Consider the following 21,287-nt stretch of genomic DNA (forward strand, 5'->3'; position numbering starts at 1 on the left):
TGTTGTATGTATGCATATCAAAAATTCTTTTGCAGGGCCGGCACTGTGGCGTAGCGGGCAAGGCTGCCGTCTGTAGTGCCAGCATCCCATAGAGGCACCAGTTTGATTCCTGGCTGCTCCACTTCCCATCCAGCTCCCTGCTAACGAGCCTGGGAAAGCACCAGGAGACAGCACAAATGCTGTGGGAGACCTGGAGGAAGCTCCTGGCTCCTGGCTTTGGTCTGGCCCAGCCCCAGCCGTTGTGGTCATTCGGGGAGTGACCCAGTGGATGGAAGACTTTTCTCTCTGTCTCTCCCTCTTTCTCTGTAACTCTGCCTTTCAAATAAATTAATTAAAAAAACTTTTTTTGCATCAAAATGAACTTATCTTTGAATTCTCCTTTGCATGAACGTTTTGATGCTCCTTGTGTGTAGACAGTAGGGTCACGGTGAGGGGGATGCGAGACCCCCTTGGCCTGGTGTCTGCTTCCTCCGGGCACCCCTGCCCCCCAGGTCCAGAATCCGGCAGGGCCAGCAGGGCCAGCTGGAGGGCTCAGCTGGGGCTGGTGCTGAGCACAGAGGCAGAGGGCTCCCTGTGCTTCTGGAGAGAACCTTACCTGGAGTCTGTGTGGCAGCCTGGGAGGGGCTGTGGTATGGGCGGAGCCAGCTGGAGGAGGAGGAGGAGGAGGGAGACGGGCTCAGGGTTTTCCAGCTTCCAGTTTAGCCTTGAGCTGCTGGTTATAAATTTGGCCCTGGGGGTTCAGGGACAGATCCCAGAGCTGAGACAGCGACAGTCGGGACAGCAGCATGCTGGCCAGGGGGCTCCCCTCCCGCTCAGTCTTCCTCAGAGGTTGCCAGGCCTCCCTGAGCACTGCCCAGGAGGGCCTGGGTCACCCGGGGGTGCCCACCCGTGAGGGAGTGGGCATGGCCACCCGCAGCCCTCGGCCCTACCACGAGATCCCCTCCCCTGGGGACAATGGCTGGCTGAACCTGTACCACTTCTGGCGGGAGAAGGGCACACACAGGGTCCATTATCGTCATGTGCAGAACTTCCAGAAGTATGGTCCCATTTACAGGTAAGCCTGGTGGAGGCTGGGGGCTCCGGCGCGGGGCAGGGGCAGGGAGGCCGGGGGCCTGCAGTCCGAGGTCTGTCCCGGCTGCTCCGCTCCCGCTGGCCTTCTGATCCACCTTCAGACATTCCTTAGAAAATGAGCATTATCCAGAAGCTGTGTGTGATTCCGTAACTGTTTTGCACCCAACAAAGCTTAGGTTTTCAAACCATTTTCCACCAATGTTTGGAGCCCCCTGCTATTTCTTCCAGGCCCTGGGGGTGGTGGTGGGGAGGAGGCAAAGGTTTCCAAAGGGAGCAAGCCCTGCCGAGTGCCTCCCTCCAGCTGCGACCCCCACCAGGGCGCCTGGGCAGGTGCCAAGTGGGGGATCCCTCGCTCAGCCCCTGGGGCCCTGGGGCAGCTGCTTCCCCCGAGGAGGACCCGGCGGATTGGGGTTTCAGCCCTGGAACCCCCAGAGCCTGGGTAGTGGAGTCCTGGGCGGGGCCTCTGGAGCCCACTTGGGTTCTCCCGCACCGCTGGGAGGTATGGGGGGGGGCAGTGCGGGAGGCAGTGGCTGGGGCACATCTCACTCTAATCAGTGGGTCTCTATCAACCCGCGAAGGCTCTCCCTTCCCCACCTTTCTTCTCTGACCCCCCCCCCGTTGGAGGAAGGGCACCCAGCCCACCCCCCACCCCCCAGGGAGCCGCTGCACCTTCCCACCTCTGCCCTCTCTTTCTCCCAGACCTGTCCTAACCTCCTTGCTCCTCCCGTGGGTCGCCAGCTCCTCCCTCCCCAGGGGAGCCCCTGGTTTTACGAGGCCCCTTTCTGGGTGCTGTGTCTTTGAGGGTGGTGTGTTTCTCCCCGTTTTATAGATGGAGGAAACCGAGGCTCAGGCGGGAGAGGGTCTTGCTGAAGTCGCACAGCTCGTCAGCGCACGGGCAGGGCTGGAGTCCGGCACCCCGCTCTGTGCGTCCTCCAGTGCGGTGGCCTGGGGCACAGCGGGAGGGCTCTAAAACCCCCAGTGGGGAGACGGCGCGCTTCCCACTCCTTGCTCAGCTGCTGAGGGCACACAAGCAGCAGACCCGACCTCAGCTCTGCCGATATCTTACAAGGTCTTAAGCTCCTGGAACCTGGAATTAAAGGATCAATTTCCTCTGGCACACAAGACTTTGAAATCATGCATGGGAGGGGGGTCATCAAAGACTTCACAAAAATTGCATATTATGCGAAAAATATGCACAGATTTCAAAGTTTTTTGCACCAAAATGTCTTCTCTTTTAATTCCATTTTCCACAACCTTTTTTTTTTAAAGAAGAGATTTATTAATTTATTTGAAAGGCAAAGAGAGAGAGAGAGAGAGAGAGAATGTGTCCGTCTACAAGTTTACTCTCCAAATGGCTGCAATGGCTGGGGCTGGGCCAGGCTGAAGCCAGGAGCCAGGAGCTCCTTCCAGGTCTCCCACGTGGGTGGCAGGGGCCCAAGGACTTGGGTCATCCTCTAGCTTTCCCAGGTTCATTATCAAGGAGCTGGATCAGAAGTGGAGCAGCCGGGACTCCAACCTGCACTCCTTAGGGATGCTGGTGCTGCCGGTGGCGGTTTTACCTGTGGCACCACGACGCCTGCGGGCCCCTTAAGCTCTATCTTCGATTTGCTCTCTAAGGTAGCTACCAGACAGCAAGAACGGGGTTTTCCTGTGGTTTCCTAGCTGTTGCATTTCCTCCGTCTCTGGCTTCAACAACAGAAATGCCTTTTTCACACGGGTCTGGAAGCTGGAGGCTGAGACCTTGGGCGTCTGCAGACTTGTTTGCATTCAGCCAAGCCAGCTCCGGTCTCCCTGTGGTCCTCCCGGCGGGGGTCTCTGAACCGCTGCCGCAGGGCCCTTCTGTCTGGCGCTACACCCGCGCCAACAGGTGTAGCCCTCAACTCCCAACACAGACCTCGGATAGACTTTCTAAGAGCAGGGAGGCCACTCCCAGAAGTTTGATCCTAAAGCGCAGTAGGGACCAGCCGGCTGGGAACATGGCCTAGTAGGGGTGGGCGGTGGGTGGGGAAGCCTTGCCAGGTGCCTCAGGGCGCGCCCTGAGGGATGCCTGCGCATGCGCTCTGTCCTGCGCTCTGCGCGAGGCTGGGGAGCGGCCGCGGGTGTGGACCCTAGGGGAGGGCTCTGGGTGAGGGTGTGGCCTGTCCAAGGCTGGCAGCTGCAGGGGTCATGCCACTGAACAGAGGTCAGCGTTATGCATTCCGTGTTGGCTCTACCTGCGCTTCAGAGAAGGGGCGGGGCCAGCAGGCAGCTGAGCCCTGCTGCAGACCTCAGCCCCTCCCCGACCCCACCCCCGTCCAGGGAGAAGCTGGGCAACGTGGAGTCCGTTTACATCATGGATCCCGAGGACGTGGCTCTGCTGTTCAAGTCGGAGGGCCCCAGCCCCGAGCGGTTCCTCATCCCGCCCTGGGTCGCCTATCACGAGTACTACCGGAGGCCGGTGGGCGTCCTGCTCAAGTGAGTCCTGGCCGGGTCCCCAGGGGCGCAGCGGGTGACAGTCTCCACGTCACCTCTCCTGTCCGGGCCTTTGCCGAGCCCTGCTTCGCTCATTAGGGCTGCGCCTTCCTGAGGCCCCACTGTGCGCAGGCCTCCTGCCAGGCGCCGGCGGGGGGCGGGGGCGTGGCAGCAGGGCCGGGCCGCCTGCGGGTGGGTAGCAGAAGCCGTTGTCTGCCAACCGCTCATCAAAGACTTCAAATACGGGGCGGGCCTCCGGAGCCATGGTTAAGATGCTGCCCAGGAGGCCTGCGGCCCTTGTCTGAGTTCCCGGGGTTCGAGTCCCGGCACTGCTCCTCTTCCAATTCCAGCTCTTAGCTTCCTGCCACCCATGTGGGTGGCTGGGATGGAGTTCCCAGCTCCTGGCCAACATGGAGGAGTGACTCAGTGGAGGGAAGGCCTCTGTCTGCCTTTCTGCCTTTCAAAAATGAAAAACAAAAAACCAAAAAAAAAAAAAAAACCAACAACAAAAAAACGCCAACAAACCAAAACTCAACAGGCGCTGAGACGGCGGGGCGGACGGACCTGCGCTGCTTTGCAAGTGGCTGGCCGTGCTCTGTGGGTGCGGGAGCCTCTCGTCCCCGTGATGCGGCTGCTGTGGAATCTGCGACGTCCTGACACGCGCCGGTGCTGCTCCGAGCAGCCGCCGCAGGCAGACAGCCCACAAGGGCCTTGCGGCGTGGAAGCACCGCCTCCCACCGTACCAGTGGGTCCGTGCAGGGAAGTCCCCCAGAGCTTGGCACTGTTTTTTTTTTTTTTTTTTTTTTAATAAAGATTTATTTATTTGAAAGGCAGAGTTAAAGAGAAAGAGATCTTCCATCCGCTGGTTCACTCCCTGAATGTCTGCCATGGCCAGGGCTGGACCAGGCCAGAGCCAGGAGCCAGGAGCTCCTTCTGGGTCTCCCATGTGGATGCAGGGGCCCAAGGACTCGGGCCATCTCATGCTGCTCTCCCAGGTGCATTAGCAGGAAGCTGGATTGGAAGTGGAGCAGCCGGGACTCCAACCGGTGCTCTCATATGGGGCGCTGGTGTCACAGGCAGCGTTTTAACCCACTGTGCCACAATGCCAGTCCCCAGATATGGACCGGGGCCATCTTCCTCTGCCTTCCCAGGTGCATTAGCAGGGAGCTGGGTCAGAAAAGGAGCAGCCAGGACTTGAACCGGCACCCAAATGGGATGCCAGTGGGCATTGCAGATGGTGGCTTTACCCACTACGCCATGGTGCTGGCCCTGTGTATATATATATATATTTTAACATTTTTCTGAAAGTACCTTTTAGAAAAGAATTGCACCTGGGCAGAACGATGCAGAAGAGAGGGGGAGGCCCGCAGGTCCCCTGGACAGCGAGGACGGCTGGGGGAGGGGCAGCTGTGACAGTCCCAGTGTCCCCCGGGGTGTGGGGGGTGTGGGTGGGGGTTTATAAGGACTCTCATCATCAAGCTCAGCTCCCAGAGCACAGGGGCACCTGCATGGGGGGGGGGGGTTTCCAGGCCCTGAGATCTGCCTCCTGCCCAGTGAATCCCAGGGTGCTCTGGGGTGCAGCAGAGGGGAGGCCGGGGCATTTGGTCTGGAAGAGTCAGGAAGGCCCCAGAATGGCAGCTGAGGCCCCGGGACAGGCGTGCGCACTGTAGGGTCTGCTTCCAGTGTGGGAAGAGTGGGGAGCAGGCGAGCCCAGGGTTTGTTCTCCTTCCTCCCTGCTCCCCCGGGCCAGGCAGGGCAGGGAGGGGGAGGAGGAGCGGGCGGGGGCCGCGAGCCCAGCTCTGTGCTCTGCGGCCGGGCCCAGGGTCTGTTATGTGCTGGGGGCAGCCCTGAGGGCCTGTGCTTTCGCAGGAAGGCCCAGGCCTGGAAGAGAGACCGCGTGGCCCTGAACCAGGAGGTGATGGCCCCCGATGCCATCAAGAACTTCGTGCCCCTCCTGGAGGCCGTGTCGCAGGACTTCGTCCGCATGCTGCACGGTCGCGTCCAGCAGGGGGTGTTCTCAGGCGACATCAGTGACGACCTGTTCCGCTTTGCCTTCGAGTGTAAGGGGCTGGCGCCTGCTGCCAGCTTGGGCTGGGAGCGTGGGGGGGCGGGGGGGGGGGCTGGGCAGGGAACCAGCACTCGACCTCTTACCCAAGACCCCGGCCAGACCCGGCCAGAGCTTCCACCCTCCACCTCCACCCGCAGGTTTGGGGGTCAGCCCTTCATTCTGGTCTGCTTCTCTAGGGCACCAGACTGTCCCCTGGAGGTCTGGCAGGGACACTCAGTCTGAGTTTTGGAGTCGCCGCAGGGGTCTGGCAGCACATGCAAAGGGCCTGTGGCTTGGTGGAGACCATATTGTCACTGTGGAGACTCTGGGGTGACCCCAGAGCTGGGACGAGATCAAATTCCTTACCTGCTGGCAGGGAATGCTTGAAGCTGTGGTGACCCCTCAGGTCCAGCCAGACTGGGCCCTGGACGGCTGCTTTCCCAGGGAGCACCCACCTGCCCTCTGCAGGAAGTACTGGGCCAACGCCGTCCACTACGGATGGGAACCGGCCGGGCGGAGGACAGCCCAGTCCGGGACCCTCTCTCCTGGCTCTTGGGAGCCCCTGCTTCCCAGAGACCCCTGCTGGGGGCCTTCCACTTGCCCCCTCCGAGGGCCCCTTGTCAGCCCTGCCTCAGCCCCGGGGAGCTCAGGCCTCTGTCTCTGCGGATGGCAGCTGAGGAGGGGTCCAGAGCTCCTGGCTGTGGTGGGAGGGGGCGCCGGGGCCCTCGGACGGCCCCGCTGGAAGGGCTCCCCCGCCCCCGCAGCCATCACCAACATCATGTTCGGGGAGCGCCTGGGGATGCTGGAGGAGACGGTGGACCCCGAGGCGCAGCGGTTCATCGACGCGGTCTACCAGATGTTCCACACCAGCGTCCCCATGCTCAGCCTGCCACCGAGCCTCTTCCGCCTCTTCCGCACCAGGACCTGGAGGGACCACGTGGCCGCGTGGGACGTGATCTTCACCAACGGTGAGGGGCAGGGTTGGAGGGCCCAGGCTGGAAGCCCCAGGCCTCGCCTGTGCCCGTGGGAACCCCAGCCCCCGGGGGTGGTGTTGGGGAGGCCCTGGGCGCCTGGCAGGCGGGGGCTGGGGTGGGCTGGGGGCTGGCAGTGGCCGGCAGTTCTAGATTTTTCTGGACAGAGAGGTTTGAAGACTGCTAAGGTGTGGGAGCCCACTCCTGTTGTTTCTCTACTCCCCCCCGCCCCACACAGCTGACAAATACACCCAGAGCTTCTACTGGGACCTGAGGCAGAAGCAGGACCTTGGGGGCAGCTACCGTGGTATCCTCTACAGCCTCCTGGGGACCAGCAAGCTGTCCTTCGAGGACATCAAGGCCAATGTCACCGAGATGCTGGCCGGAGGTGTGGACACGGTGAGGGGCCCAGGGCATCCCCTCCCCGATGTCCCAGGGCACCGAGGCCCCTGGCTCCAAGCTGGGCTCTGTTTGTGAGGAGGGGACAACCATCCCTCCCTTCCCCCCACCCCCAGCTCCATGGGGAAGACATGGCTCATGCAGGCAGGGCTGGGCGTTGCTGCGGTTGGAGGCGGGGTGCCCATGGCGCCTCCAGGCCTCGGCTGTGCCCGTCTCCCTCCCCCCATGCACCGTGCTGCCGACTCCATGCACCTTCTCATCCATTTCACAATGCGTAAGACGCCCCTTGCTGATGTGAGGGTGAGGGTGAATTATTGGGCCTGTTTGATGATCAGCTTTGTCCTTGGCTGGCCGGGAGGCGGGGCCGGTGCACACAGCCCAGGGCTGGGATCCCAGGAGCGGTGCTCCCTGTGGTGCTGGAAGCTGGAATTCCACATGGAGGGCTGGCATCCGCGCTGGCACCGGCACTAGGTGTCCCCGTGTGTGTACTCAGCTTTCATCTTTTCCTGGAAGGCACAGTGGGGTTAGATCCTTGCCCACTGCAGTTCCCGGACCTTGATGGCCTCATCCGAGTGCTATCTAGGTGTCTCTCATGCTCAGATGGGGGGGCTGGGTTCCCTCGCCAGTCTCAAGGGTACCACACAGCAGTTTGCTCTGAGCCCTGCACTCGGGTGATTCCGTGCCAGGGGGCGGGGCTTGGATCAGAGAAGGAGCGGCTGTGGAGGTGTGCAGGGCGGGGAGGGGCGGGCGGGAGACGCCTGTGCAGAAGCCCTGGGGGCTGTGGGCTTGCCTTCTCAGCTACTGTGTGTGCAGGTCTTGAACAAGTTCACGGAAAGACCAGTGTGATGGCAGGAGTGGGGTGGGGTGGGAAGACGGGGGATGACTCCACAAACTTTGAAAAAAGACTTCTTATATCATGGAGTGTCGCTCCCCCTCTTCATGGGGGAACGACACTAAACCCTGCCTAGGCTTCATATCCGAGTCACGGCACCATTATGTCGCTCCCCCTCTTCGTGGAGGAACGACACAGGACCCTGCGCTGTTCTTTTGTCTGCTCGGCCCTCCCCGGGTTTGCTGCTGGTTCTTCCCGGGTTGGCTACCGTCCCTTCCACCTCCGTGGAAGGGCAGTTCCCCCTGGCCACATTCCCCACTTCCGCAGGGGAGCGGCACACCGCCGGCCGGCTTTCTCGGGGGCTGCACAGGTGTTCCTTCAGCTAGATGTTCCCCTTAGATGTTCCTGGTGCATGCCGTCTCTCTCCTCCTTTATAGTCCTCCTCCGCCAATCCTAACTCGGCTGCCCACACGCCGAGTACGCTGCTCTCCAATCAGGAGCAAGTCCTACAGTTTATTGGTTGAACTGGAGGCAGCTGTGCGGAAGCTATTTACCTCTCTCCCAGCGCCATATTGTGGGAGAGCAGATGCATAGAATAAGTCTTAATTCCAGTAACTCAGTCTAGTCCGGTTTGCTCCCCACAATGGAGTTCATGATTTTTTTTTTAAAGGATTTATTTGAAAGAGTTAGAGAGAGAGAATCTTCCACTGCTGGTTCACTCCCCAAATGGCTGCAACAGCTGGGGCTGGGCAGAGCTGAATTCGGGGGCCAGGAGCTTCCTCTGGGTCTCCCACATGGGTGCAGGGGCTCAAGCACTTGGGCCACCTTCTACTGCTTTCCCATGTGCATTAGCAGGGAGCTGGATAAGAAGTGGAGCAGCCAGGATTCAAACCAGTGCTCATGTGGGTGCCGGTGTCGCAGGTGGCGGCTTAAACCACACCAGCCCCCGTTTCATGAAAATAAACTGATGGTTTAATTCCATTTCCCACGGAGCATGGCAGCACCCCTCGTGGGCACTTGTGCTTCCCAGGGAGGGAGGGGAAGCAGCAGGGGCGGAGTTCAGGCTGGAGCAGGAAGGGCAGGCGGGGGGGGCAGGCCAGGGCCTCTGCGCTTCAGCGGGGGCCCCCCCACTGCTGGGATGGGACCCGGTGAGGCTTTTTCCTGGCTGAAGGAGAGAGGAGGGTGTCCGAGCCTCTCCTTGGGGGGTCCCTGGCCCTGCAGCCGAGGGCTGAGGGTCCCAAGCTCTGGCTAGAATGGCGTTAGCCGGTCAAGTGGGAACCATTGCAGGAGAGGCAAGAAGGCAGGCTGGGCTGGTGCAGGGTCTAGGAGCTGGACTCCAGGCTCGGATGTGCAGGTGAAGGCTGAGGTTTGCAGGTCTCCTGGGATGGGGTGCGTGTGGTGTGTGTGCACGTGTGTGTGTGGTGTGTGCATGTGTGTGGTGTGCACACGTGTGTGGTGTGTGCACTTGTGTGTACGTGTGTGCACATGTGTGGCATGTGCGTGTGTGGTGCGCGCTCACATGTGTGGTGTGTGTACATGTGTGGTGTGTGCACGTGTGTGGTGTGTGCACATGTGTGGTGTGTGCATGTGTGTGGTGTGCGTGCACATGTATGCGGTGTGTGTGTGGTGTGTATGCATGCGCATGTGTGATATGTGTGCACGTGTGTGGTGTGTGTGCACGTGTGTGTGTGTGGTTGGGGGAGGGCTGACACTCAGAGGTTGGCCATCCCAGGAAGAGGAGTGGCCACCAACAGCCTCGGGAGTCTGGCAGTGCGGCTGGGCCCCCTGCAGGCAGACAGGCGGGGTCAGGGCAGGGCCGGGGTTTTCTCGCACATCTGCCCTTCCAGTTGTTGGCTTTTGTGGATGGCGGTCCTGGAGCCCGGGATGGGGGCCGGGGAGGAGGGGCAGGTCCTTGGCAGTGGGAAGTGTCGCCTGTCCTGGACCTTGGACCTTGGACCTTGGACCTGGACCTTGGACCTGGACCGGGAGTGACAGGCCCTCCCCTACAGACGTCCATGACCCTGCAGTGGCACCTGTATGAGATGGGGCGCTGCCCTAGGGTGCAGGAGATGCTGCGGGCGGAGGTCCTGGCTGCCCGGCGCCAGGCCCAGGGAGACATGACCGCGATGCTGCAGTCGGTGCCGCTCCTCAAGGCCAGCATCAAGGAGACGCTGAGGCAAGCACCCACCCACCTGTGCCCACTGCCCTGAACCCTGGGCGGGGCCGGGGGGCAAGGTCACGGGCCTGGGCTGGTGCAGGAGCAGCACCTGGACGCTGCCCCCAGGGCCCTCAGCAGGTGGGGCTGAGGCGGTGGGGGGCGTGGCCTGCGTCAGCTCCTGAGAACCCGCCTCCCGCAGGCTGCACCCCATCTCGGTGACTTTGCAGAGATACCTCGTAAATGACCTGGTCCTCCAGGATTACATGATACCTGCCAAGGTGGGTGAAGCCAGGGGCCCCGGGCTCTGCCAGGCACACAGGGAAGGCTGGGAGCTCTGCTCTGCCCTTGTACCTGGTGGGTGGGCTGGGGGGCCCGTGGGTGGCAGTGGCTGTCCAAGGCTGCATGAAGGGCTGCATGGACAGGACTGGCCCCTTGAAGGTCCCATGGCTGTGCGTCGTCTGGGGTCCCTGGGAGGTGGGCAAGGCTTGGGGACAGGCTGTCAGTGCGGGGCGGTGGGCAGCGCAGCCCATCCCGCCCGTCCGGCTGGGTACTGGGCTCGTGGCTGCAGGAGGGGCTCCCTCAGGCCTCCACCCCTCCCCCTTTGCCTAGACATTGGTGCAGGTGGCCAACTACGCCATGGGCCGGGAACCTAGCTTCTTTGCCAACCCAGAGAAGTTTGACCCCACCCGATGGCTGGACAAGGACAAGAACGCCACTCACTTCCGGAGCCTGGGCTTTGGCTGGGGTGTGCGGCAGTGCCTGGGCCGCAGGATCGCCGAGGTGGAGATGAGCATCTTCCTCATCCATGTAAGCATCTTCCTCCTCTTCATCATCATCGGGCCCAGGGCAGTGGAGGGAAGGGGCGGGGCTTGTGGACCAGTGAGGGTCAAGGCTACACCCAGGTTTGCAAGCACTGATGGTGTATTTGCGGGTGCCGTGTGCAGGGTTGAAGGAGGGGCTGGTGGTGACCCTCAAGTCACACCCAGCAGGCATTGCCTGCAGGTGCACAAGCCTGGGGCTACAGGAGTGTGGGGTGGGGGAGGACCTGCCCTGCCCCCACCGAAGCCCCCTCCCTCATCTCCCATCCTCAGATGCTGGAGAACTTCAGAATCGAAAGCCAACAGCTCAGCGACGTGGGTACCAAGTTCAACCTCATCCTGATGCCCGAAAAGCCCATCATCTTAACCTTCCGGCCTCTCCATCAGGACACGCCCCCCGCGTGATGGGAGGGGAAGGCCCCGCCCCACCAGTGAGGGGAGTCACGGCTGTCGGTTCATCTCTGGCCCCACCCCGCTCCTCTTCCCCACTCTGCCCCTTCCTCGCCCTCATCAGGACAATAAACGGCCGAACCGCACGGAGGGTCTTCCTTCCCCTGGAGCCCCTGGGGTGTTTGTCACCCAGTACAGAAGCCTCAGGGGCTCAGGCACCCACTTAGAGGCCCTCTCCGTGGAGACCTGCCTGCTGCTGGCAGCTCAGGAGCCAGCAGGGGGCTGGGGGCCAGGCAGAGCGTGTGTGTGGGGGTGCAGCTTCCCTGTGCCCGGGCAGCCAACAGAGGTGCAGGTGGAGCCCGGCTGTGGGAGCAGGGAGCCCGGCGCTGTGGGCTAGTCCTGCCCGCCTGGTGCGCCCACCTGGCTAGATGGAGACATAGCTCCTTGGCCGGCCCTGCTGCTAGCCCCGGGAGGCGGAGGCTGGCCCAAGGCCACGCCGCTCTAGGAAACGGGCCGACGCTCTTGGTGCTCCAATGTTTAATGAAGTCACAGGGTGGGCTGGGGCCGCGGGGAGACCCCCAGGACAGCGGGGGAGGCCTGCTCTGGAGCTCAGGTCTGCTGGGGGTCCGCGGGCTTGCCGAGCTTCGTGTCCGAGCCTGGCGGCAGGGGCTCCAGATCCGAGGGACGCTCGAGGTCCTTGGCGGGGGTCGAGGCTTTCCATGGCTGCAAGGCGAGGGGGGTGAGCGCCCCGTGTCCCGGGTGGGCCGGCCACAGCAGGCCTCCCAGGATCCAAAACCCAGGGGGCCAGCAGGTGCCCCCCACGGTGCCCAGGGGCGTCCCCTGTCGGTCCCCTAGTCCTTTGTGAGCCTCCCTCCCAACCCAGCCACCACGCCTCCGTACGTGAGCAGAGAGTGGACAGGCCGAGCGTGGGGGTTCTTGGGGAGACAGTGGCTGTGCCGTCTCCTGAGAAGGAGCCTGTGCCATCCCAGGCTGGGGGCCACAAGCTACCCATGGGGTGCAGGAAGCACCCGGCGTCTCCTGGTCACCTCCTCCAGGTGTCTCCTGGCCACCGCAAGGCCAGGGCGGCCTCGAAGGGTCTTCTCCGCTCAGCAGGGGCAGGAATGGGGCCAGAGCAAGGGTGGTGGGGACACAGCAGGACCCAGAGCCCAGGAGCGGCTCCGCCCAGTCTGTCTCAGTGACTTAAGGGGTGGGGTGGCTCCCAGCCCCAGCAGCTGCTCCCACGGAGGGGCCACTCACGGGGGCGTCTATGATGATGGAGTTTGAGGGGCGCCCAAAGCCGTGTTCCTGCTCCTGCAGGCGCATGGCCAAGTCCTGCTTCTCCCGCCCCCAGCGCCGAGCCGAGTCCTCCAACTGCGGGCACAGAGGGGGACAACTGGTGGGCAGTGGGCAGCAGGGCCTGTCCCTGAAAGCCAGGACAAGCAGGCCCGGGGGAAAGCAAAGCTCTGGGGAGTATGGCCTTGATCTTCCCATGACCCCAGGAGCAGCAGGGGAGGGGAGGGGGCCACCCAGTGAGACAATGCAGAGGGACCTCCCTGCATTCCTGCAGCGTGCTGAGCCCTGATCCTGGTCCCACACTGAGCCCCGACCCTGGTCACACCATGATTCTAGATCCTGGTCTCACACTGAGCCCTGATCCTGGACACCCCCTGAGCCCTGATCCTGGTCCCACACTGAGCCCCGACCCTGGTCAGACCGTGATCCTAGATCCTGGTCCCACACTGAGCCCTGATCCTGGTCCCACACTGAGCCCTGATCCTGGCCCCACACTGAGCCCTGACCCTGGACACCCCCTGAGCCCTGATCCTGGTCCCACACTGAGCCCTGACCCTGGCCCCACACTCAGCCCTGACCCTGGTCCCACACTGAGCCCTGACCTTGGTCCCACACTTGGTCCTGACCCTGGTCACCCCTTGAGTCCTGATCCTGGCCCCACACTGAGCCCTGATCCTGGACACACACTGAGCCCTGACCCTGGCCCCACACTGAGCCCTGATCCTGGCCCCACACTCAGCCCTGACCCTGGTCCCACACTGAGCCCTGACCTTGGTCCCACACTTGGTCCTGACCCTGGTCACCCCTTGAGTCCTGACCCTGGCCCCACACTGAGCCCTGATCCTGGCCCCACACTGAGCCCTGACCTTGGCCCCACACTGAGCCCTGATCCTGGACACCCCCTGAGCCCTGATCCTGGTCCCACACTGAGCCCTGACCCTGGTGCACACTGAGCCCTGACCCTGGACACACACTGAGCCCTGACCCTGGCCCCACACTGAGCCCTGATCCTGGACACACTGAGCCCTGATCCTGGTCCCACATTGAGCCCTGACCCTGGCCCCACACTGAGCCTGTCCCTTGACACACACTGAGCCCTGACCCTGGCCCCACACTGAGCCCTGACCTTGGTCCCACACTGAGCCCTGACCCTGGCCCCACACTGAGCCCTGACCTTGGTCCCACACTGAGCCCTGACCCTGGTCCCACACTGAGCCCTGACCCTGGCCCCACACTGAGCCCTGATCCTGGACACCCCTTGAGCCCTGATTCTGGACCCACACTGAGCCCTGATCCTGGTCCCACCACTGAGCCCTGATCCTGGTCCCACACTGAGCCCTGACCCTGGTCCCACACTGAGCCCTGATCCTGGTCCCACCACTGAGCCCTGACCCTGACCCCACACTGAGCCCTGACCCTGGCCCCACACTGAGCCCTGATCCTGGACACACCCTGAGCCCTGATCCTGGTCCCACACTGAGCCCTGACCCTGGACACCCCCTGAGCCCTGATCCCGGTCCCACACCGAGCCCCAACCCTGGTCACACCGTGATCCTAGATCCTGGTCTCACTGAGCCCTGACCTTGGTCCCACACTGAGCCCTGATCCTGGTCCCACACTGAGCCCTGATCCTGGACACCCCCTGAGCCCTGACCCTGGCCCCACACTGAGCCCTGATCCTGGACACACTGAGCCCTGATCCTGGTCCCACATTGAGCCCTGACCTTGGTCCCACACTGAGCCCTGATCCTGGTCCCACACTGAGCCCTGATCCTGGACACACACTGAGCCCTGACCCTGGCCCCACACTGAGCCCTGATCCTGGACACACTGAGCCCTGATCCTGGTCCCACATTGAGCCCTGACCTTGGTCCCACACTGAGCCCTGACCCTGGTCCCACACTGAGCCCTGACCCTGGCCCCACACTGAGCCCTGATCCTGGACACCCCTTGAGCCCTGATTCTGGACCCACACTGAGACCTGATCCTGATCCCACCACTGAGCCCTGATCCTGGTCCCACACTGAGCCCTGATCCTGGTCCCACCACTGAGCCCTGATCCTGGTCCCACACTGAGCCCTGACCCTGGCCCCACACTGAGCCCTGATCCTGGACACACCCTGAGCCCTGATCCTGGTCCCACACTGAGCCCTGATCCTGGACACACTGAGCCTGTCCCTTGACACACACTGAGCCCTGACCCTGGACACCCCCTGAGCCCTGATCCCGGTCCCACACTGAGCCCCGACCCTGGTCACACCGTGATCCTAGATCCTGGTCTCACTGAGCCCTGACCTTGGTCCCACACTGAGCCCTGATCCTGGTCCCACACTGAGCCCTGATCCTGGACACCCCCTGAGCCCTGATCCTGGTCCCACACTGAGCCCTGATCCTGGACACACACTGATCCCTGATCCTGGCCCCACACTGAGCCCTGATCCTGGACACACTGAGCCCTGATCCTGGTCACACACTGAGCCCTGACCCTGACCCCACACTGATCCCTGACCCTGGACACACACTGAGCCCTGACCCTGGCCCCACACTGAACCCTGATCCTGGCCCCACACTGAACCCTGATCCTGGCCCCACACTGAGCCCTGACCCTGGCCCCACACTGAGCCCTGATCCTGGACACACTGAGCCCTGATCCTGGTCCCACATTGAGCCCTAATCCTGGTCCCACACTGAGCCCTGACCCTGGCCCCACACTGAGCCCTGACCCTGGCCCCACACTGAGCCCTGATCCTGGACACACTGAGCCTGTCCCTTGACACACACTGAGCCCTGGCCTGGTTGAGTGCTGAGCCCCCTTTTGTTCATAGACTGAGCCTTGCTCCTGCCCACACTGAGCCCCAGCCCTCGCACGCCCTGGCGAGTCCCTGGGCTCACCCACCTGGCTCTCCAGGGCCAGGATCCGGCTCTGAGCGCGCTCCAACTTGGCCAGGAGGTTGAACTTGTCTGCACCGCCAGACAGGAGGTCCTGTGGGCAAAGCCGCAGCTCACGCAGGGCGGGGCCTGGAGGAGGGCAGCAGCCGCGGGAGCTGGGGCCGCCCTGGGCGGCAGCGGGAGAAGCCAGGCGGATCTGGGGGCCCAGGCCCAGGCTGCGCACCGATCCTGGCGTTCAGAACAGAGCTGTTTCCCCTGGGCCACCTGTCCTGTCCTGGAGCCCCCTTTCCCCGCCCCACACAGAGCGGCAGTGGAACCGGGAGTCCTGGCGGGGCGGGCCCCCTTCCCCGTCTTCACCTGGAGTCAGGTGCGCTCTCAAGTGGGAAGTGGGGCACCCACCTGTGCAGGCAGGGTCTCTGTGCCCCCGGGGTGGCCCGCACCATCCGTCCCTCGCAGCCTCTGTCCCACATCTCCTGCTCCCTGCTCCCCGGGGTCCACCTGGGATAGGGGAGAAGGGCTCCGTCCCAGGACATGATCCCAGGGGGCAAGGGGGGTGTCAGGGGCCTAGGGGTCAAGGGTCAGTTGGGGCCAGGAGAAAAAGCAAGGAGCTCAGGCCCCAGAGACCCCGGCCGCGGCTCTCACCGGCAGGGCCTGCTGCTGCAGGATGATGGGGGCCGACTGGTGCCGGCTCTTGTCCAGCTCTGCCCGCAGCCGCGAGTTTTCCGCCAGCAGCAGGGAGTACACGTCGGCGGGCAAGTTCTCTCCCTTGGAGCCCGGAGGGAGGCCGGGGGCAGAGGGCCCGGGGAGGCCTGTGATTGGCCACGGGTGTCTGTGAGATGGGTGCCTGCCGCTGGCCCCAGCGTTTTCCTCTGCTCTGCCCCCCGCGTGCTCCCGAGCCTGCAGTGGCTCCCCGCTGCCCAGGTGAACAGGTCCCCACCCCCTTCAGAGTCTGAGCCCAGCCTTCGCCCCGACCCGCTCCCCATTCCTGCTCGGCGGATCCCGCCCCCTCCTTGCCCGCCCCTTCTCGGCCCCTGAGCCTTTGCCAGGCTGTGCCCCTCCTGGGCTCCCTGTGCCCCTCTCACTCAGGCCCCTGGATGCTCTCAGGATCCAGCTTGCAGTATTTTCTGGAAGCGGTCAGAACCCCCGCCCCTCCCTCAGAGCCCAGCCCTGGGCCCTGGGGGGGGGGGGCGGCACAGGTGGCCTTTGCTTCCGCCTGCCCTGGTGCAGCGCCACCTGCTCCGAGTGCGGCTTGGCTGACACCCACGGAGAACAGGAGCCACCGATTTCATCAGGTGTTTGCTCTGTAGCGCAGAATCCTTAAAGGCACAGGGAGCTGGCGGCCGGGTTCCGGGGGTCCTGCTGGGGAAACTCCTGACCCCTGCCCTGCCTGTGTCCTAGGGTGCGGAGGAGCCGCAGGACGCCAGGGGCCCCGGACGCGCCCAGGGCCTTACTGGGCAGGGGAGCAGGCCACGCTGGGTCCCGCAGGTGCAACTCAGCCACGGTCCTGCGGTTGGAAGGCAAGGACCGGGGCGGGGGGTGAGTGCCAGGGACCCCCACCACTCACTCGCGCTGGGCTTCTCCTGCAGCCTGCTCGGCGCGGGGGCCTCGCTCCAGTCCCGCAGCATCCGCTCCATCTTCTGGATCACCTGCGGGCAGAGCACCGAGGCCGCGTTGGCCAGGGCTGTCCCCGGGCCGGCGCGGGGCGGGCCCCCGGCGGGCAGCCGGCACCTGCCTTCTCCTGGTGCCGCACGGTGTCTTCCAGCGCGCGCATCTGCTGCAGCTTGTCCTGGTAGCGCTTCAGCAGCGCGGCCTGCGGCGGCTGCGCCTGGTGCGAGAGCAGTAGCTCCTTCTCCCGGTCGTTCTTCTGCGGGTGCAGAAGAGAGACGCGTGGGTGCCCGGGAGCCAGCCTTGGCCCCGGGGTCCTCCCTGGCGGGGCCCCCGTCTCCGTCCCCGCTCACTCGAATCAGCTCGTTCTGCAGGTGCTGCACCTTGTCCCGCAGCTGGTTCACGTCCAGCTCTGCCAGCAGCAGCCTCTCCTTCATGGAGCCTGTTGGGGGCACAGGGGGTGGCTCAGGGAGGTGGGGGGGGGTCTCTCCCTGCTGAGTCAGCAAAGTCAGGGCCAGGAGGGCAGCGTGGACTCTGTCTTTCCCAGCAGCAGGGGCCGTGGGAGCGTCTGCGGGTGTGGGCGGAGCTCCTGCCCTCCCCTCCCACGTCTCCGTGCCTCAGCCCCCCCCCCCCCACCGGGTGAGCTCACCCAGGTTCTGCAACTCCTGGGCCTCGGCCTGCGCCTCCTCGGCCTCCCGCCGGGCCAGCCGGCTCCGCAGCCTGCGGTTCTCGCCGTCCAGGACGCTGGCCTGCTTCCGCAGCGACAGGATGTCCTCTGCCATCTTCTGCATGGCTCGCCTGTAGTTGTTCATCTCCTGGGAACCCCGGAGCCCAGGGCTGAGCCCCTGCACCACGGCTGCCCCCCGCCCGCATCGCCACCTCCACCTGGAAGTCCCGCGGGTCACCCCAAGCCCTAGGCTGTGCCTCCCAGGCTCAGTCCTCACCCCTGCTGGCCACCATGAGGCCGGCTGCTCTGATACGCTCTCACGCCCCCGACACCAGTTCTGGGCAGCAGGCCTCAGCATGGGCTACAGAGCCTGGGGAGATGCTGGACTGGCCGAATCACCACCATGTCCTGTCCTCGTCCCTCGTCCCTGACCCCTGGAGCCCAGGGGAGCCCCTGGCTGAAGCTGTTCAGCTGGCCCAGAGTGCAGAGGGGACACGGAGTATGCCTGGGGGAGACCCCGAGAAGGGCGCGGTGTTGAGGTCGGGACCCAGTGGTGAGGGGAGCGTGCCAGGGCAGGGAGCCAGACCCGGTCGCCAGGTTAGAGACGGCCCTCGTCCACCCTCCTGGTGGAGGACACCCCCTGAGAGTTTACCCCCTCTAAGTGGTATTTTTCGGTTTTATTTATTAGAGAGAGAGGAGAATTCCCACCCACTGGCTCACTCCCCCAAGGTCCAGAACAAGCAGGGCCAGGCCAGGCTGAAGCCAGGAGCCGGGAGCTCCATCCGGGTCTCCCAGGTGGGCAGCACTGGAGCTGTCACCTGCAACCTTCCAGGGTGCCCGTCAGCAGGAATGGGGGCAGGGCTGGGACTTGAACCCAGGCCCTGTGATACAGGGCATGGGCGTCCCGGGCAGGGTCTGAACCGCCACACCACACGTCCACTCCTCTCCGTGCTCAGGACAAGCCTGGGAGGGCAGATCTTGTCACCCCCCATTTTTCTGACGAGGGAAGCAGGGGCCGGAGAGGTGAGCGGTCTGCTCGGTGCCAGCACCAAGGCCTGGGGCAGCGGGGCCGGCGGGCGCCGTCTGGGCTCTGGTGCTCCGGGGGACCTCCACGGCGCAAACGCCAGCCTGGCTGCCCCCGGAGAGCCACGCCTCCCCAGGGGCTGGGAGGGAGGGACCTTGGCCAGGCGCCCCCTCCCCCCCACCGTGGGCCCCCAGCAGGACCTTGGGCCGAGCAGCTGGGCCGGGAGGCCGTAGCCTGCGGGCAGCAGCCCTGACCTCTCCCCACAGGGCCACGCTGTGCGTCACGGCCCAGTCTTGGACACCATGGCCCCAGATTCCTCCGCGCTCCTGGGCCCTCGGCCGCTGCTCCTGTTGGGGCGGGGCCAGGTTTCCCTTGGGGGATCGGCGGGGACCCCTCACAGCCCGGGTGAGTCTCGCCCCAGCCACGCTGAGAGCCTGGGGCACCCTGCAGACGACAAAGACGCAACTGTGGCTGGGGAGGCAGGCAGGGGGCGACTGTGGGACGCGGCGAGGAGGCTCACGTCTGCGGCGAGGTGGGGGTGTGTGGCTGGGGAGGGTCCACCCCCTGGCCCCCAGCGATGGATTCATGGGAGTTTGCTTTTCCCACAGTCGGTTCCCGTTCCTGTCGGTGGGTCGCCTTTTGCAGTTTATATGGTAAAAGGACTGAGCGCAATAGTTTCCAGTCTATAGAGACAGCCTCCAGGCCAGGGTGGAGAAGGGATGTGTGGGGGCTGGGGACGGAGGGGTATGTAGGGGAGGCGTGGGCATGAGCAGGGGCAGGGGTGGGGAGGGTTCTCCCAGGGGAGGGAAGGGGGCTAGGGGCAGGTGCAGACAAGGTGCCCACCTGAGGCAGGTGGGAGGCCCTGCAGGGGCTGCAGTAGGAGCATAGGGAGGGGCGGGGCCGGGCCGGGCACACCCTTCTCTCCTCCTTGGCCCTTCCCTGGGTGGCCACTCAACCTCAGAGTCCCCCCGGGGGTCCCCAGGGTCTGGCCCTGGCAGGCCAGGCCATCTGAATGTAGTTTGCCTTTTCCACCAGCAGGGGGCAGCAGTGTTGCGCAGACGCTCAGGCCACCCCCCACACCATGAAGCAGGAGCTAGGAAGGGTGTGTGCAGGGAGTCTTAGACTCATCCCCGAGCCCGGCACACATGGCCCTGCTCCAAGTGGTCCAGCTGCCTGCCCAGACCTGCTGTGCCCAGCTCTTCCCGTCTCAGAGACTCCGGTGGGCTGGCCACCTGTTCAGGGTCGCACAGAGAATCCGGATCTCAGCTGGGTCCTGTCCTGGGCAGGCGATGGGACTGAGTGGGGACAAGACCCAGCCTGAAGCTGCCCCAGCTCTTCCCACCGGCACAGCAGCGGCACCTGAGGCTCACCCACGTGCAGGGCAGTTGAGAGGGGCTTAGGAGCAGCTTGGGACGCATTTGATCACGCATGTGCACATGCACGCACACGCATGTACACGCCAGCCTAAACCACGCAGCATCCCCCTCTCACCCAGGACAGACCACGGGTGCTCAGCCCGGGGGGGGTCCTCACAAGGCCCTGTCTGCACCTCTCTGTCTAGTTGGAACTTGGGGTTTGAGGGGGAAGAGTCCAGCCCCGGTTTTCTGAGGGCGAGGTGGGGCCAGGTGCAGCGAGGGCTGCGTGATTTGGCCAAGGTCTCGTCCTCATACGGGGCAGAGCTGCCCTGGGATTTGGTTCTCTGGGGGCTGTTGGGAGTATGCGCCCCTCCCCCCGAGGCTCAGGGTGACGGTGCTGGAAGGGTCTGAGCTGGCCGAGATTCTGGGTCAGAGCAGAAACGTGCGGGCCCTGGCCTGGCCATCTGAGCCCTACAGCTTCCTCCTCCAGGAAGGCCCCCCAGCTGGGCGTCCTTCCTGCTGCCTCAAGACACAGCCTTCCGGGGGGCAGTGTGTGGCACTGGGGAGAGCCCCGCCCCATGGGAGCGCCCAGTCTGAGTTCTGGCTCCCTGCTAATGCACACCCCGGGAGGCAGCGGGTGAGGGCTCAAGTCCTTGGGCCCCTGCCGCCCACCCAGCAGGCCCACCCGACGTGGGAGACCCGGATGGAGCTCCAGGCTGCTGGCTTTGGCCTGGCCCAGCCCCTGCTGCACAGGCATTTGGGAAGAGTTATCTGTCTGCGACACTGCCTCTCTGTCTTTCAAATAAAATGGAAACAATAAATACGCAGGACCCACTGCCTCGCTCTCGGGTCGGTGATGGATGCTGGCGGTATCCCTACTCCCCACACGGAGAGGCGGGGCCTGGTTCCCTGCTCATGTCACCGGCCTCACGGGGGGCGGGATGCAGCAGAAGTGACCCCTGGGGACTGCCGAGGCCAGGCAGTAGGAGCCGTGTGGCACCCTCCCTCCCCCGGGACACCTGCCATCGCCCCACGGCCGCCATGCTGGGAGGAAGCCTGGGCCTACTTGCCCACCCCCAGCTGCGCCAGCGGCTGCCCCCAGGGCCTCCCAGCAGGGCCAGGCATCGTAACGACCCTTCTAATACTGAGGTGTGGGGGTGCTTTGCCCTGCTGCCATAGTGGCGAGAGCAGTCTCCCCGCCTCTCGGAGCCTGACTGTGGCTCCCACGGACAGGTCCAGCTTTCAAAGTCAAAGCCCTCTGTGCCAGCACAGACCCCACCCCTGTAAGATCTGAGCCCTGGCCACGCCAGGGTCCCT

The 21,287-nt window shown here is 64.1% G+C and overlaps 2 protein-coding genes across 3 annotated transcripts in view; one reads left to right on the top strand and one right to left on the bottom strand.

Moving 5' to 3' along the window:
* The first annotated feature begins 685 nt into the window (after positions 1-685).
* Positions 686-11,283, top strand: CYP11A1 (cytochrome P450 family 11 subfamily A member 1). Of its 2 annotated transcripts, none has more exons than XM_008253734.5 (9): positions 686-1,054; positions 3,370-3,525; positions 5,392-5,582; positions 6,334-6,537; positions 6,779-6,939; positions 9,781-9,947; positions 10,129-10,207; positions 10,539-10,736; positions 11,021-11,283. In XM_008253734.5, the coding sequence occupies exons 1-9, from the start codon at positions 786-788 to the stop codon at positions 11,150-11,152; spliced, it is 1,557 nt and encodes a 518-aa protein (XP_008251956.1). In that variant the 5' UTR covers positions 686-785; the 3' UTR covers positions 11,153-11,283. The 2 variants fall into 2 exon arrangements, with proteins under 2 accessions (XP_008251956.1, XP_051690621.1); XM_051834661.3 differs by lacking the exon at positions 686-1,054 and adding an exon at positions 2,398-2,688.
* An 82-nt stretch (positions 11,284-11,365) lies between these two features.
* CCDC33 (coiled-coil domain containing 33) overlaps positions 11,366-21,287 on the bottom strand; it is a 64,786-nt gene continuing 54,864 nt past the window's right edge. The window contains exons 13-21 of the mRNA XM_089311026.1: positions 17,574-17,739; positions 17,278-17,366; positions 17,052-17,183; positions 16,884-16,965; positions 15,962-16,128; positions 15,719-15,817; positions 15,327-15,413; positions 12,395-12,508; positions 11,366-11,860 (exon numbers count right to left, since the gene is read on the bottom strand). Coding sequence (XP_089167152.1) covers positions 11,747-11,860; positions 12,395-12,508; positions 15,327-15,413; positions 15,719-15,817; positions 15,962-16,128; positions 16,884-16,965; positions 17,052-17,183; positions 17,278-17,366; positions 17,574-17,739 — 1,050 coding nt within the window. The 3' untranslated portion in view covers positions 11,366-11,746. The remainder of the gene's footprint in view (positions 11,861-12,394; positions 12,509-15,326; positions 15,414-15,718; positions 15,818-15,961; positions 16,129-16,883; positions 16,966-17,051; positions 17,184-17,277; positions 17,367-17,573; positions 17,740-21,287) is intronic.

This window comes from Oryctolagus cuniculus, chromosome 12 (assembly GCF_051225735.1).
Source record: "Oryctolagus cuniculus isolate XC-2025 breed Fujian yellow rabbit chromosome 12, ASM5122573v1, whole genome shotgun sequence".
Taxonomy (NCBI): Eukaryota; Metazoa; Chordata; class Mammalia; order Lagomorpha; family Leporidae; genus Oryctolagus; species Oryctolagus cuniculus.

Excerpts from the sequence above, each read along its gene's own strand:
- CYP11A1 (XM_008253734.5), top strand. The coding sequence starts at position 786 with ATGCTGGCCAGGGGGCTCCCCTCCCGCTCAGTCTTCCTCAGAGGTTGC. Across the intron at positions 1,055-3,369 it reads AAGTATGGTCCCATTTACAG|GGAGAAGCTGGGCAACGTGG; the intron begins GTAAGCCTGGTG and ends ACCCCCGTCCAG. Across the intron at positions 10,737-11,020 it reads TGAGCATCTTCCTCATCCAT|ATGCTGGAGAACTTCAGAAT; the intron begins GTAAGCATCTTC and ends TCCCATCCTCAG.